The following is a 17,509-nucleotide window of genomic DNA, read 5'->3' on the forward strand; positions in this document are numbered from 1 at the left end:
TTGAGACCCCCTGCAGTCGACGCATCGGGTACCACCTCGGCTAAGGACGTAGGCTTCCAATCACCAACCTCGGCAACGGCGGCCGCCCCCTCCTTATGGCCGAGACTAGGAAGGTCGGAGACGGCCTCGAGCAGCGGCACCTCAGCCATCCCAGCATCAGCGGCGACGGGTGGCTCCACGGGCAAAACAGCAACGGCCTCGGCAGAAGCTGGGGCCGGTGCCGGCAACGTGTCAGGTGGGCTCAGGGCCACGACCACGCCAGCAGCCTCCCCCGGCACGATGGCCGCCCCGACAAAAGGGTCGGCCTGGGGGCTTGCCCCATGGCAATTCGTGCCGCCTGGGCCCCCCGCTTTAGGGCGTCTTGTGCGGAGGCCAGCCAACTGGCGTGGCGTGGTGCGGCACTGGCTGCAAAAGCCGGCACCGTCTTAACGGCCTTCCTGGGAGCCAGACCGGCCGAATCGTGCCTCCGTTTGCTGAGAGGAAAAGGTAAAGCCGGATCAGGACACACGAAGGAGCCAAAATAGAGGTATCCTCAGATACTTACCCACTCCGAACCAAGGCCAATCGTGCCTGCGGGGAGGCCCCTCGGGCCTCGGTCCCCGCAGGCGCTGCCGAGGTTCGCCCCGCTGCCGGCTTCGGCACCGTTCCCACTTCGGGCGCTCGGGGCGTCGAAGGGACGGCCTGCCCATGCGTCGTCACGACGGCCCGAGGATCAACCTCCTGTACAGCCGGCACGAACGACCGCTCTTGGGAGACAGGCAGGTCGGCCCGACTCCCCGGAGTCACCTCAACTACCTCGGCCAAGGGGTCAAGTACCCCCTCAGCCTGCCCCTGCTCTTCGGATCGGGACCCTGATGTCCCGGCCCCAGGTACCGACGGCGCCAGCCCACTCGGGGGCTGGCTCGACGACCCCTGGCCCAGCCTCAGATCCGGGCTAAGGCCAAGGCGGGCCGCCATGTCGTCGTCCTCATCATCATCGTCGTCATCGTCGTCGTCAGGCGTCTCCGGCGACGGCTCCCTCGGGAGCCCGTCTCTCTCCTGCCTCCGACGGTGCCTCTCCAAGGCGTCCCGAGCCCGCATCCGCTCACGAGCCCGAGCCTTTTCCGCGTCCTTCTTCTCCTTCTTCTCCGCAGTGACCCTCCACGTGGCTTGGTCCACCGCGTCCTCCAGGACCGGTGGCAGGGAAGGCTTGTAACACCCCAACTCCTGGAGACGAACGGAAATCTCGGCTGTGAGAATCAAGGGCAACCTGACACAAGAAAGGAGAAGGAGCGGACACTCACCAGGGACACGCACCCACGCTCGGGACGCATCAAGGGCTGGGTAAGGGTGCTGGTGTCCAGCCTCCCTACCGTGCCCGCTACCCGCCTGCGGAGGTCATCGGCAGAGAGGGAGACCGAGGACATCTGCGAACCCTCCAAGTCGACCCCCGGCATCATCTCCGAAAGTGGCAACCGCCGCTCTGCCAAGGGAAGCACCCTCCGGCGATGGATGGCGGCAACCACCCCCACGGCGGTGAGCCCCCCATCTCATAACCCCTGCAAGGCCTCCAGAAGGGGCTGGAGTTTCTCTTGTTTCTCGCGTGTGGCCCCATAGCGCCAGTTGCTGCCGGCGGCAGTCACCACTCGTTGAGAAAACGACGGGAGCCTTCCATCGTCATTCCGGAGGTAAAACCACCGGCGCTGCCACCCCTTGTTCGAAGACACAAGGATGGCAGGGATGTACTGCTGCGCGCGCGCCTGCCTCAATTGGAGGGTGCAGCCACCGGCCCGCACTGCCATGCGGACCTTCTTTTCCCCCATCGTCAAGGCAAAAAGCTCCGCGGAGAAGAGATGGGTCCACAAATCCCAGTGGGGGTCAATCCCCAAAAAGCCTTTGCAAACCGCCGCGAAGATGGCCACTTGCGCAATGGAGTTGGGGTTGAAGTTGTGCAGCTCCACCCTGTAGTAATGCAGGAGCGCCCGCATAAAACGGCTTGCTGGCACTTCGAACCCTCGCTCATGGAAGGAGACGAAACTCAGCACATACCCCGGCAGCGGGGTCGGGTCGGCCCCGCTCGGAGGGACCATCCACTCCGGCTGCGGGTCACCAGAGAGGGGACGGAGCAAACCATCAGCGAGGGCCTCCAGATCGTCCACCGTGACAATGGAGAAAGGCCACGGGTCGCACGGCGGAACGACGGTCACCCGGTCGGCCATCGCCAAACGAAGAGGATGATGGCGAAGCGGACAAGGTGCGCGGTTTCCTTTCTCTGGCTATTCCCTTAGGTTGCGGAGACCAAAGCAAAAGGCGAGCAGCAGAGTAAAGAACCACCACCGGTCCCTCTTCCGGGTATATAAAGGCCCGGGCAAGACCCGTTCAACACTTCGCCCGAACTCGCCGCGAAATTCAAACTCGAAGGCGAAACGCTCGTTCCTCGAACGACTCGCGCACGCGCAACGGCTGCCCCGCGAACCACCCGTCTCGTCGCATTGACTTCGCGGCAGGGCAGGCGACACCTTTAGCAAGCGAAGAGGGCGACGTTTCACCTCCGCCATGATGACCGCGTCAAAAAAGGTGTGCCACATCGTTTAAATCCGTATCCTTTTCTTCTTCCCCTTTCTCTCTCTTGCTACAGGGACCGGGAAAGGGGATATTTCGAAAGGGATCCTTCTCCGCGAAGGAAGCGGGCCCCGAGCCCTCTTATTGATCAGAGGTTCGAAGGCTGGCCCCTCGAAAGGGTTCGACAGCCGCCTCGGAGCACTCGGGCTCCGCGCCCACTACTGATCAGAGGTTCGAAGGCTGGCCCCTCGGAAGGGTTCGACAGCCGCCTCAGAGAACTCGGGCTCCGCGCCCACTACTGATCAAGGGTTCGAAGGCTGGCCCCTCGAAGGGTTCGACAGCCACCCTAGAGCACGCAGAGCGAGGGATGACTCTGGGTATGTCCGATACATGGTCGAGGCTCGGGCTAAGCTCCCGAGGTACCCTAGGACATTTCCGAGACCAGCAGGAGCGACTTTGTAACGGAATCCCATCAGAGGGAGGCATCGAGCCCTTGGACCCTATCGAACGGGACCGGGTCCGGCAAATCACCTGCAGGTACTTTTGGAGCGTGCCTCTGGCCCACTAGCCGACCCTTATCGAAAACGGGGCACGGGCGTCCACTCGGATCACTCGTTAGCAACTCACTGGAGACACCATGTTCGGCGCCCTCCGAGGGCAACATGGCGCTTCCCCCCCCCCCCTCCTCCTTGCGGAAAGGCGACGAAGGGGCGTATGATAAAAGCTGAGTCAGTCCTTGATCGTCCTCTCGCTCTGTGCAGAGGCTCGGGGGCTGCTCTCGCAAACCCGGCTCCGGCCAAACCGTTGACAGCGTCAGCAAACCAGCCTAAAAACTCGGAACCTGACCATGCACCCGGACTACGATCAGATCGCATGAGGGAGCAACCAGACCGGCCAAGGCATCACGAAAGGCATTAAGACCTCAGAGGAGTCAAACCACTCCTCCGAGGCCTCGGGGGCTACACCCGGCGGGTGCGCTCGCTCGCACCCACCGGAACAAAATATAACCGAGAAAGGCCAGCCCCTTGCAAAAAGTGCGACAAAGCCTCCAAGCGAGTACCAACACTCCCTTTGAGGCTCGGGGGCTACTGTTGGGTACCATAATTAGGGGTACCCCCAACACTCCTAAACTCGGCTGGTAATCACCATCAGCGCAAACTACAGAGACTGATGGGCGCAATTCAGGTCAAGGCTTCGTCTGCTCAAGGGACGCGGTCTCGCCTCGCCCGAGCCCAGCCTCGGGCGGGGACTGTAGTCCCAGGCAAATTCACGCCTCGCCCGAGGGCCTCCTCAGCAACGGGCGCACCCTCGACTCGCCCGAAGCCCAGCTCGGACAGGCTTCGTTGTGAAGCAACCTTGGCCAAATCACCTCACCAACCGACCATATCGTAGGCGCATTCAATGCAAGGATCGCCTGGCACCTTATCCTGACACGTGTGCCTCAGTCAGCAAGGTCGAAGTGACCGCAGTCACTTCGCCCTCCCACTGACTGACCTGACACGAAAACAGCGCCGCTCGCCCCTCTCCGACTGCTGTGCCACCCGCCAGGGTGAGGCTGACAGCAGCTGAGTCCAGCCTCAGGCGCCACAGGAAGCTTCGCCTCGCCCGACCTTGGGCCTCGGCCTCAGGAGATGTCTCCGCCTCGCCCGACCCCAGGGCTTAGTCCCCGCCTCGGCCTCGAAAGGTGGTCTCTGCCTCGCCCGACCCTAGGGCTCGACCTCGACCTCGACCTCGGAAGGTGGTCTCCGCCTTGCCCGACCCCAGGGCCCAGCCTCAACCTCGACCTCGAGAGGGATCGCGTCCTCGCCCGACCCCGGCCTCGGCCTCAGGAGGAGTCTCCGCCTCGCCTGACCTCGGGCTCGGACCGACCACGCCGCAGGGGGTACATCATTACCCTACCCCTAGCTAGCTCAGGCTACGGGGGAACAAGACCGGCGTCCCATCCAGGCTCGCCCCGGTAACAAGTAATGATAGCTCCCCGCGTGCGTCCATGACGACGGCGGCTCTCAACCCCTTACAGAAGCAAGGAGACGTCAGCAAGGTCCCGACAGCCCCGACAGCTGTGCTTCTACAGGGCTCAAACGCTCCTCCAACGGCCACGACACCATGTACATAGGGCTCTGGCTCCTCTCTGCCGAACACGTTAGCATATTGCTACACCCCCATTGTACACCTGGACCCTCTCCTTGCATCTATAAAAGGAAGGGCCATGGCCCTCATACGGGGGTGGTCGCGCGGGACTCTCTCTCTCCCTCGCGAACGCTTGTAACCCCTACTGCAAGCGCACCCACTCTGGCGCAGGATAACACGAAGCCGCGGTTTTCCCCCTTTGTGTTCCGTCTCGCGCCAACCCATCTGGGCTGGGGCACGCAGCGACAATTTACTCGTCGGTCCAGGGACCCCCTGGGGTCGAAACGTCGACAGTCATTTTGAGAGCTAATCAACTTATTTTTCAAAGTTTTAAGTTGAGCCTTTTGTTTAGTGCATACATCTTGAAAAAATTTAACGGCTTTCGCAAGCTCATCTACGGAGGGCTTTCCCTCACCTTCGTCATCACTACTACTTTCATCACTAGAGGATGGAATACTCATTTTACATCTTGCCATAAGGCACTTGTGTGATGACCATGATGAACCTGATGAGGATCGATGGTTGCGCGTCCTTGGAGGTTCATCTTCGCTTGAAGAATCGTCCCAAGTTTTGACACTTGTTAGCGCCTTGCTTTTGCTCCTCTCCTTTTTGGGTTCGGCCATAGTTGGACAACTGTCCCTGAAGTGGCCCTTCTCCCCGCATGCAAAGCATCCTCTCTTTCTTTGCTTTTCATGTCAATGATAAAGAGAAGATCCTCTACCTGCAGGGGCACACCCATTAGTTTAATCTTGCGGATCATCCCCATTACCTTTCCGACACGTCGGATTGTTTCTTTGTCTTCGGAGGATGATGTTGATGGTTGATTATCTCCTTCATCATCACTTTCTTCTTCTTCCTCTTCTTCACTTGAAGAACTTGGAGTGGGAGCCTTCTTTTTACCCTTCCTTTCATCACATGCAAAAGCATATGGCCTTGAGGAAGTTGGCTCCTCTCCCTAACACATTTTTCGCGACATCTCAAAGGCCGCGATTTTCCCAATCACAATGGTCGGGGTCGTTGTACTCAAGTCCTCCATGTTGTGAAGAATAGTGATGATGCTCCCGTATCTTTGTTGTGGTAGCAGGGAGATAATCTTCCTCACAATGTCCGCATCACCTAGCTTATTTATGCCAATAGAGTTGAGGTCATTGGTAATAAGATTCAAACGAGAATACATGTCTCTAACAAGCTCATTATCTTTCATAGCAAAAGAATTATACTCATTTAAGACAAGGCAATGTTTTTGCTCACGGACATTGGATGTGTCGTCATGGAGCTCATGCAATTTTAGCCAAATCTCATTAGCAGTTTTCAATGTAAATAATTGATTAAAAATATCCATGCTAAGAGATTCATACAAGCAATTTTTGGCTCTAGCATTTAAATAAATTTCTTTTTCCTCACTCGTGGTGGGTTTCTCGGGATTCTTGGGAGGTTTCATCCCGTCACGAGTGACTCTCCAGACACCTAGATCAACGGCCTCTAGGTAACAAGCCATTCTAGCACTATAATATGGGAAGTTAGTGCCGTCGAAGTGTGGTGGCCTATGGGTATCCATCCCTTCCTCTAAAAAGCGTCGACACTTTTAGCGGTGAAGCTAAAACGTTTCAAATGAGCCAGACCAGGCTTTGATACCACTTGTAGGAAACGGGTGATGCCTAAGAGGGGTGAATTAGGACTTCTAAAACTTTCACTAAACTAGGCCACAAATAATTTGCTAGAGCAAAACCTATGCAAATAATCAAACTAGAATGTGCAAACTAGGTTTTGTCTAAGTGTTGCTATCTCTACCGCGATGGCTAAGTTTCAATCTACACTATATAAGTATGAATACAAGATTGAAACTTAAATGCTTAATATAAATGCGGAAACTTAAAGAGCAAGGTAGAGATGCAAACTCTCGTGGATGACGTCGGTATTTTTACCGAGGTATCCGGAACCACGAAAGGTCCCGACTAATCCTCGTTGGTGCCCCTATGCAAAGGGAAGCCCACGCGAGGGCCAAGCACCTCGGTCGAGTAACTCCGTAGAGAGCCACGGGCCTTCTCCACGCGCAAGTGGTGCTCCGCTTCCGGCTCCTCTCGGACGCTCCCCGCTGTCTCCACTATTGAGCTTCCGGATGAAAACGTCGCGGGCCTCGTTCCCTCCAGTACACTGTGGCGAGCGTGACACAAACGCGATTGTCACGGTCTCGCAAAACTCCTGCCCCACTCGGTGTAATTACAATGGCTCGCACAAGAGCCGAGGGGTTGGTGGTTTATCTAAACTCACTCAACTAACTAGGATTCACCTAGAGCAAGCGCTAGAGCGGTCTAACTAACCTAAGCACTTCACAAAGCACCTACGCTAATCACCGAGTGATTCTATTAAGCACTTGGGTGTAAGAGCACTTGGAAATGTCTACTATATGCCTTGGTATGTCCCTTGGGCTCCTACACATGGAAATGGCCGGTTGGCGGTGTATTTATAGCCCCCAACACAAAACTAGCCTTTGGAGGAAAGCTGTTGCTTTCTGTGGTGCACCGGACTGTCCGGTGGGGTCACCGGACAGTCTGGTGCCCCTGTCCGGTGCGCCTAGCCGTTAGGTCTACCAGAGCAGGTGACCGTTGGCACGAAGGCTTTATGCACCGGACAGTCCGGACTTCACACCGGACAGTCTGGTGGTCTTCCCTCCATGGTGCCACCTCGAACTAGTCGTTAGGGCTGCTGTTCCTGGTGCACCGGACAGTCCGGCGTGTGGCACCGGACAGTCCGGTGTGCCACCGGACAGTCTGGTGCTCCTCGCACAGACAGTCCACAGGCAACACTTCTTCTTTTCTTAGACTTTACTTGATCTTCATAATATATTCTTTTGAGGTGTTGCTTTCCTCAATGCCTTGGTCCAAGTAACTTTAGCATCATGTGAAACACAAACACTAGCAAACACATTAGTCCACAGGTTATGTTGATCATCAAACACCAAAATCTATTAAGCCAAATGGCTCGGGGGTCCATTTTCCTTACACACACTTATTAGTAAGACAGGTGTTGCTAATAAAATATTGACCAACTAAAATGCTTACTGCTTATTCACAGCCTACCTTGTTAACCTGCATTATTTCCCCCACTTGCTGAGCCCCAACCATAAGTGAGCTCACCCTTGCTAATATTTTGATCAGAGGGTGATGACGAAGACTTCGCATATGACGTTGATGAATTTTGAGTCTAACGATGCGCCAGTCACCTTCCTGTGGAAGAGTGTCCATGCCTAATTCCGCCGTACTTTGATTATGATACTTGTTTAAGATACTATGATCCAGATGATGTAATAAAGTTACTCTACTCTCTTTATGCCTTTATTGCATTATCTTTTGATATATTACACTTGTGACGTCAACATATGTGTGGAAAATGGATCTTGGCCCACATATGCTATGCATTCGGTTTTGCCCCCGGAACCGGGTGTGACATATAGAAAAACATTCTGCTAAATTGGAAAACTAAAAGAAACATAAAATATTGAAACCTTCAAGTTATTGTAAGCCAGGTAGTTGGCAAGATGATCCTTTGACATGGCAGATAATCCAAGCTCAAGCTTCGAATAACCTATGTTATCCATCATCTCATGACAAACATCAATCTCTTTATTATCTAGGAGGCAGTACAGGTAATCATCTTTGTTGTTGCCCCGTAAACCAAAGAGCCCTGAGGATACCTCAGGTCTCTTGAGTAATGCTGCACTTCGGCAATTTGTTCTTTCGACAGTTGTTTCCCCGAAGCATGGGGAATAATGTATTCAATATTTTAGGCGGCGCTATTTCAGGTGTTGGCATTGCCATTTTCTCTAGTAGGCTCTCGGGTTTATCTTTTGATGGAATGGGCTCCGAAGGTCCAGCCTTGTCCAAATCAGAAGAAATATCTGCAATAGCGGCCATCTTTGATTCATTGGCCTTGTCCTTGGAGACCTTCGGCGGTGCAGGTGTCGCTACCTTCGAAGGCCTCAAAACGGCTTCCAATACATTGGCTATTCTCTTTCACTTCTTAGGAGTTCCTACCGGGACAGATGTTGCCTTTGGCTGCTCTTGTACCTTCGACAGTTCTAGCATCTTCGGTTATGTGACAGTCTTAGACGGTTCAACAGATGATTCTTGATTTCCTCTTGCTCCTGTCCAAAAATTCAAAAGGTTTAATAAGAATGCCAACAGGACAGTTTAAAATTGAATTTAAAAAATAAAATCATTACCTTCGAAGGTAAATCACTCACAGTCTCAATAACTGGCAAAGCAGGCAGCTCTACTGCTCTTTCTGTATAATATGATCTTGGCTGATGGGTCAGGATCTTTACTTTTTTCTGCTTCAGCGCAGCAGCAGAAGATTTCAGTGCACTCTTCCTCTTTAGCCCCCTTTTTTGTGCAGGGAAACAATAATTAGGGTAAATGAACCTGATGGCATCAAAAACCATGTTTAATCTTCTCCTTCCCCGGGCACCAAAGGTGGCATTCAAAGCTGCGTCCTCAGCCTTGGTGTAGGTCCCTAACAACTCATCACTTGTTGCTTCAATGGCATCAAGCCAATCGTCGTCTGGCTCACCAAATTGATTCCTGTAGCGCTAAGTATACTTCAGATATATTAGACTGCTTCTTCCAGCACTTTGACTCATACCAGCCCCAGTATCCTTCGGCATTTCCCACTCGGTAGCCAGGGGCCATACCTTGAACGCTATGTGCTCTTGCACTAGATCTCTGGAGCTCATGTAGCCGCATACAGCGTTGAATGCTGCCAGGCAGGCTTGGGATTTTTCCATATTCACGATAGCCAGCCTCTTTAATCTAAAGCAGGATTAGATGGGCCACTGGATTACATCCTTAACATCACTTCTCTGGCTCGGGTCGTTCTTCACATAAAACCATTGTTTTATCCACGAGCCCAACCATTTCTTTTGAAAGGTTGGCATGGGATATCTGATGTCTGATCGGTACACGAAGGTGTAACATCCAAAGTTATTGTGATACTACTCTTTTCCAGTGGCCTTCGTCTAATAGGATAATTCATGAATATTGCAGAAGCAATAAACATATGGTTCCAGTCCTTGGCTCCTTATTGCCGAGATAAAGATTCCAACTTTAATCAAGGCTTTAGGAGTAAGTTGATGAAGAAAGATTTCAAACTTTTTTAAGACCTCAATTAGCATCTTGTGTAAAGGGAAGCGCAGCCCGGCTTTCATGAAGCTTCAAAAACACACTACCTCATCTGTCTCAGGAAGAGGAACAGTGTTTTCACCTCCGACTCTCACTATAGAAACATCATGAAAATACCTACCCTTCATGGCCTCAACATGCCCTTTCTTCATGGTAGATTTCCCGAAGACCACATGACTTGGCCTCCACGGCCAATCTTCGGCATCATCATTACCACTATCAACATCAAAATCCCCGTTGTCTCCGGAATCTTCAGACAGCCTAGCTAAAATCTCATTGTTTATTTTTTCAACATTAGTTTTCACCATAGCTTCATAAAATTCAGCCAATGCAACATCTTCACTCCTCTTATCTTTGGCCATCTCAGCTCTAACTAAGCAAGGAGACGAAGCTAGAAAATGAATGCAATTGCAATAGCTCAGAAAAAACCAGCTTAAGTCGGTGGCACGGCAAATGTTTTATCATGACCCTTATATTTATATATAGAAAACCATTGTAAAGTGGCCCCCACGACTCAGAAATTTTCGCTATTTTAGCGAAGGGAAGGTGTTTTTTGGACCTTCGACATAAGGCCTTCATTTGTTTTGCAGTCTGAGTTTGTTACAAAAAACAAAGTAATACTGTGAGGGGCTACTATTGGGGCCTTCGTCTTTTGAAGGTCCTCAAAAACATGTTTAACCATTGGTTGCCAAGTATTGCAGGAGCCTCGGCACCAGAACACCTTCGATACAGGACATTGGAGGGGCGATGAAGCTAGCTTCGTCATAGCGATACAGGGAGACGATGCAAGGAGAAGTCATCCTGAATGCTAAAAGCAAAGGACAATGTTGCCCTTGTATTATTTGTAAAATCTATGTGTAATCCTTGTGGGTATAAATGTAATTTCGTACGAAACTGTATTATTGGGGACCTTCCTCTTCCGAAGGTCCTCAAAAACGTGGCTGGCCATATGTTTTCAGTATATGGATTATTACATGGTCTTCTGCATAAAGGTCTTCTTTCATGGCAAAGACATACGATGTGAAGATGTAACCCGAAGGTAATAAGAATGGTCGCCGAAGCTATAGCCGAAGAGTCTGGGCTTAATATGGTGACGAAGACCAAATATGATGCTGACCGAAAGGGGATAAAGACTATTTAGTCCTTAATGATTCATGTTATGATTATAAATAGATGTCAGGGACATAAATGTACTTTTACCCAGACTGTGTCCCGTGCCTATGAATAGATGAACAGTAGCACCGTACTGTTCACGCTGAATTGTAATCACTCTCTCGCGTCTTCGCCTTCGAACAAGCCGAAGGTATCAATGTAATATGAATTTCATTAATATTTATGCATGTCTTACGGAATACAAATATGAATAAATTAACGAGATGCGGTTATTATCTTCATTCCTCTGTACTCCTGTTTGCATATTAATATGATGAAGGTATTGTTGTCCATATTGAGGTTTCCCTTTATTTAAAAAAGAGGAGGGAGGCCAGTCGGGTGGGCCGCTATAAGGCCCGGCTAACCGAGCAGCCCACCAGCTAGCTCATCCCTAGGGCAGGCTGGATGCCGGGCATGGAAGAGCGAGCGAGCAGGGATGTCGCGGCTCTAGCGGCGGCGCTCGGTGGCTCGGCGGGCCGTTTGGCGCTTGGTCGATTTACACGCCGCCCCTGCACAACCTCCTCGAGGTTGGCTCCTTAAGATGGGCGGGCTCTCCCCTGGCTTTTGACTGGTTCGCTCTGCTGTTCTTCCTCCTCTCTCATGGCTTGCTGATCCGGTGACGATCTCTACCAGTTTGATCGTTCTCTAGTGTGTGTCTCACTAGTGAGCAAGTGGAAGAGGGAAGGTTTTCCTCTACACTCGTCGAGTTTGGCATACCTGTGCTCTGTTGCCGGAATCGTGCATCTGTGTGGTGCTGCGGTTCTTCTCTGGTATCTGTCCATCGTGGCCTGGTGCTTGAGCTCCCTGCTGCGCGGTGTTCCTCTTCTCGGGCTAGTGCCGTGGACGTCTACCTTGGCTCCGGCAGCGGCTCTAGTATCTCCGTCAACCTCCCGCCGTGCAGGTCCGGATGTGGGCGGCGGAATTGATTTTCTGGGACATAACCTTGTGTTCGCTGAGCTGGTCTTCCCACGTAGACAATCTACGTGTTGTGAGTTATATGTTGCCTCTCTATATTTATTGAGTAATTTTGTGCAATCTGCTAGTAATTTTACTTGGGTGTGATTGCACAATTTGTGGGCGGATTTGATTGCTCGATGATGATAGCGGTGTAGTGAGACGACGTGACAGTCTGGGTTTTAGTGTGTTGTTATTTTCAGCATTAATATTATTTATGTCTAGTTATTTCTTTCACTACTGTGCACACTGTTTTGATCTTGATATTTATGCTTGATTTCTAGGCGTATAATATTTGTTCTAAAACCTGGATTTGGTAAGGTAGGACTGTCACGTTAGTCGAGGATCTTTGATCACCACTTAGCATTAGAGGGTTGTCTAGTGCAGCAACCTGCTATTTTGAGAGCAATATCTTAATATAAACAATTATGTTTATGTGTTTAATCTGCCTTCTTCATCTACAAGTCATGTTTAATTTACAAATGGATCTGAGTAGCTATGTTTCATGTTTTCATTTACTGGAATTGCTATTATTCATTGCTGTTATAATTACATATGACATTTATCTGAGTTATATGCTTGTTTTATTCGGAATTAGAATATTTAATTTATTTAAATATTTTGGAAACATGTCACTTATTTCTCTAAAATTACAACAGGTATGCCCTTCATGACCTTCGTCTGATGATCATTATACCTATGGGAAGATAATGCTTCGGAAGACGAAGGTCTCTAATAATTAACAATTGTGTTGCCTTGTTCTTGATTCACAACATTTGAGAACAAGTGAACAACATGTACGATTCCCTATAAATAGATGAACAGTGTCTTACATAAAGTACCTTTTGAAGGGCTCAATTGTTGTGTGTAATCTTTTCTCTAAAGCACCTTCGCTCTAATTCATTCTCCAGAGACAAAGGTATGATTGTAAATTCATTATACGAAAGAGGAAATACGATATTGATACATTTGAGACAAGTCGTTATGTTAAAATTCTTTTACATTCTTTACCTATTTATGCAATTAAGTCATGACTTGTACTTTCAAGTCTCAACTTTCGTCTTCGAATGAGTTGTTTTGAAAGGATGACTGCTTAGGAACGAAAGTTGATTATCTTTTTAATATTGTGATGCCTTGTTTTTAATTGTACATAGCAAGTGACCAACAATTAGCATTATATGGCACGCATTTGGTTTTGAAAACTATTGAATTTCAATACTTTATTTTTTTAGAAAAAACAAAGTTTGTGTCTTATCTTTTTGCTATGATGAATTTTTATTTCACTCTTCATAATAAAATATTATTACGTGGGTTTCTTTTAAAAAACTCACTACACCATTTTCATTGTGTTACGTTTAAATTATATACATGTTTGTTTAGGAAACATCATATAACATCATATGCAGCTATAGTAGGAAGACAGGAAGTAGCACACACGCTCTCGATTCTGCTCTAGCTTCCGCCGATGCTAAGATTGATATTGCAGGCGCAACGGATGACGTTTGGCGCTGTCGGGAATCGATCGAACTCGAAATTAGTTTAGTGACTACTATCCTGTCTCATGAAAAAATTTGATGAGCCATTTAGTTTAAACAAATTTGATGAGCCATTTCCACTGCCTACTATCCTGCCTCATGAAATTAGTTTAAATTTTACCCCATTAATTAAGTAGGTGACCCGTAGGCCTATTGATTTGTTGAAAAAATATATTCCTTTGTCGAGGACTCTAGATTAAGCTCTCACTTAATTTATGAATATAAACGGCAGTTGTACGGCATTGTAAGCTATTCCAAAAAAAAACTATCTAAATTGTTTCGTAAAGATAAATTTAATTATTATTAAAAGAAAACCAACTCCAATAGATTCTCCCTCGCCATTCTTCTTTTGGTTTTACCGAGTCTATTGGATTAGCCTATCTTTTAAAAAATCTATTTTAGAAAATAGTTAAATTAGTAAATTTAGCTAATTTTTTACTGTGCATTTCATTGTAATGACGGAATGAAATGAGATAGGACGATCCTTTAAATAAAGTTGTTTGGTTCAGAGTTAAAGATTGAAACAGGACTATCCGAGTGTTGTCTCCAATTATCGGGACGAGCCAGTTGTCCCGCAAACAAACTTATCAGAGTTGATAGGACATCGCTAACATATTTGCCCAAGTGGGTTTTGGTACGGAGATGGGGTTCAGCTTTTTAAGGTTTGGTTCAATTTTGAGATGTTCTACGGTATCAAGTACAGCATCCCATCAAACAGGGCCTATAATAATGGGAAAATCAATTCCGGCGAATTTCCTATGCCGTCTGCCCTCAGCGACATTTACTGATTTACACTTTTGGATTGTTCATACATTATGCAAGATTGTTTCTCAGTGACAAAAAAAAACACCGCCAACAAAACGTTGACACCAAGTAGTATTATGTTATTTTCTACATGCCAGGCTACTGCCATCTAGTCAAGTGCACAAACTAAAAGACACATGTCCCAAAAATTTTCAAGAACCAAGAACACAAGCCCAAGTGCGAGGGAGGCCTACTGCCGCCCGCGTCACGTCAACGGCAGCAGGCGCACGGGCACGCCGTGGCGCGCGCGGAGCGTGAGCACGTTGACGGGCGCGTGGCGGTACTCGTCGGAGATGCCGAAGCGGAAGCTCGCGAGCAGCATGGCCAGCACAACCTTGGCCTCGACCATGGCGTACGCCTGGCCGACGCAGTTGCGGGGGCCCGACGCGAACGGCAGGAAGCGGCCCGCCCACGGCCGGGCCCGCCCGGGCGCGAACCGGTCCGGCCTGAACTCGTGCGCGTCCGCTCCCCACACGGCCTCGTCGTGGTGGATGGCCAGCACGGGGATCCACAGCGACGCGCCCTTGGGCACGCGCAGCTCGTCGGCGCCGGAGCCGAGAGTGATGTCCTCGAACGCCATCCGCGGCAGCAGCGTCGCCGGCGGGTACAGCCGGAGCGTCTCGTTGATCACCATCTGCAGCTGGCATGCACGAAGCCGTACGTTACAACCGGCCAATGGCTGGCGTGGACCGCCGGATCGGAGTCGTTGGCTTTGCTTACCACGGTGAGCTTGGGGAGGTGGTCGGCGGTAGGCGGGGCGTCGCCGCAGACACTCGCTACCTCGGCGCGCGCCTTGTCCTGCCACGAAGGGTTCGTGGCGAGCAGCATGATGGCCCAGGTGAGGAGCAGCGCCGACGTCTCGTGCCCCGCGAAGAAGAATGTCTTGCACTCGTCGATCATCGTCTGGGCGTCGTACCCCAGGCCCAGCTCGCCGTTGCTAGACTTCGTCCTGTTCCTGTTCTTCTCCGTCTCGGCCAGCAGCATACCGAGGAGCCCCATGCCGCACGCCGACGACGGCGTCCGGCCCTCGTCCGCGATCTCGCGGCTGCGCTGGATGGACTCCTTGAGCAGCTGCTCCAGCTCCCCGTTCAGACGCTTTATTTCCCGCCTGTATTTGCTTGGGAAATACCTGGAATTTGATAAAATAAATAAGTATACTGATGAAAGGCGTGTGTGCACTGACGAGCAGGATCCAGTGACACTTTTCAGTGCGGCGGCCTGGTCCCACTTGTTAGTGTGCACTGGCACCGTCGTCTCGACGATGCTCTGTTTCTGTTTGCACGCGGCAGAAGCAGAGCATTCAGTTATAGTGTAAAATAAAAGGAAGGGGTGCTCACTGGCTGCCAGGGACCCAGAGATAGCGGCTGGAGCACGCCGTGAGGCGCTGCAGCTCCTCGATGAGCCGGAAGATGCGCTTCCCCGTGTCGTAGGTCGTGTCGAACTCAGTGCACGCGATGATGTCGCCGGCGAGCCTCGCCATGTGCGCGCCCACCTCCACCTCGTTCCCGTCCCGCGCCACCGCCTCCCGCAGCGCGCGCACCGTCCGCCGGGCGCAGTCCACCATGTGGCCGACCCTGCCTCGGAGCCTGTCAGCCATGAACGCCGGCGCAACCACGTGGCGCTGGTGCGACCACGTGGCGCCGTTGGCCATGATCAGGCCGCGGCCGATGAAGTGCTTGGCGCCCTGCCGCTGCAGCCACGACTTGCCGGTGACGTGCGCGTGCCTCGACGACAGCAGCTCCCGCACCATGCCCGCGTCCGTCACGCACACCCGTGGCTCGCTCCCGTACCAGTACACGAACCGCCTCCCTGCACAAGGCCAACCAAATAAAGCCTCCGGGCTCCGGTCAGGTCCGCCGGACAAGCATCAGCACCATGAACCCACCGCCCGGCCGGCAATGCATCGTGAGCCACTCACCGTACATCTTGGACCACTGGACGTAATGGGGCAGAAGGCGGCCGACGATGTCGTGGCTCAGGCAGCTCATGTCACCGGCGGTGGCCCTGGAGACGAGAGCAGAGACGTCGTGGAGGTTCCCGACGAGGAGACGCGGCGGCGGGCCGTGGACGCCCTGGCCGGCCAGGATCGTCCGGATCCTCGCCGGCGTGAGGTAGTAGCAGGAGACAGTGATCCATGCCGCCCTTGTCAGCAAGAACAAGAGTGGCGACGCCAGCACAAGGCCGACCACGCCCAATGCCATGCTGGCCTTGCGCCCTTGCCTTGTCCCGTTCGCAGCTGCCACTACCGGCGCACCCTGCATGTGTGTGTGTGTGTGTGTATATATATATATATATATATATATATATATATATATATATATATATATATATATATATATATATATATATATATATATATATATATATATATATATATATATATATATATATATATATATATATATATATATATATATATATATATATATATATATATATATATATATATATATATATATATATAACGAGGTGGCACATCCAATGTGCAACTAACAAGGCTAGGAGTGAATTTCACAAGAAACAGTTTAAATTCAGAACTGTGAAACAAACACGATGCCCTTGTTTCGAACAACCTGCAGTTTCTTGTTCGCTGGTCACATCTGTTTGTGGTGGCGATCAGCTGAGCGCGAGAAAGCAGTTTTTGACCGACTTTTGACGGGAAAGCATAGGCCAATTTGGTAGATTTTGAGGGTTAGTTTGTGGTGCGTTAGTGAGTGGGGGGGAGTGCTTGGGCATAAAGTGGCAAACCGGCATGGTTAAGATAACCGCATTAGTTAAGTACAACTGGTGTGGCAATCAGTCCTGCCACTAGGTGAAAAGAGGCAGCATATCTTCATTACTGGAACAGATTGTTTATGGCAAAAGGCGTCTCAGTTGGTGCCTTGATTTGGGCTTCTGGGTTTCATTAGAGTCTTGATAAGCATGCAGTGGGGTGGGGGTACAAATATCTGGTTAGTTCATTCAATCACCACAGTTAGTAGCTGCAGAAGGAACAAGCCTCTTTTTATCTGAATTCACAACTCACATTTGAATTGAATCGTGGCAGCCAATTCATGTAGACAAAGCCGGCTGTTTAGATTGCTACCGCTGCAATCCATAGAGACAAAAACACTATAGAAACAGTAGAAGCCGGTATAGATTAAAGGAACGAACAGGCTGAAAGGTTGAAGTCCACCGCAAACAAAAAAAATGTGAATTCAGCAGTTGAAAAAAAAA

At 50.5% G+C, this 17,509-nt stretch overlaps 1 protein-coding gene across 2 annotated transcripts; it reads right to left on the minus strand.

The window, feature by feature from the left end:
- Positions 1-14,231: 14,231 nt before the first annotated feature.
- On the minus strand, positions 14,232-16,552 carry LOC100280269 (putative cytochrome P450 superfamily protein). Of its 2 annotated transcripts, XM_023302200.2 has the most exons (4): positions 16,212-16,552; positions 15,631-16,102; positions 15,014-15,422; positions 14,232-14,933 (listed from the first exon to the last, which is right to left on the minus strand). In XM_023302200.2, the coding sequence occupies exons 1-4, from the start codon at positions 16,492-16,494 to the stop codon at positions 14,499-14,501; spliced, it is 1,599 nt and encodes a 532-aa protein (XP_023157968.1). In that variant the 5' UTR covers positions 16,495-16,552; the 3' UTR covers positions 14,232-14,498. The 2 variants fall into 2 exon arrangements, with proteins under 2 accessions (XP_023157968.1, NP_001146669.1); NM_001153197.2 differs by having other exon boundaries at positions 14,325-14,933; positions 15,631-16,417.
- Between the last annotated feature and the right edge of the window lie 957 nt (positions 16,553-17,509).

This window comes from Zea mays, chromosome 4 (genome assembly GCF_902167145.1).
Source record: "Zea mays cultivar B73 chromosome 4, Zm-B73-REFERENCE-NAM-5.0, whole genome shotgun sequence".
NCBI lineage: Eukaryota > Viridiplantae > Streptophyta > Magnoliopsida > Poales > Poaceae > Zea > Zea mays.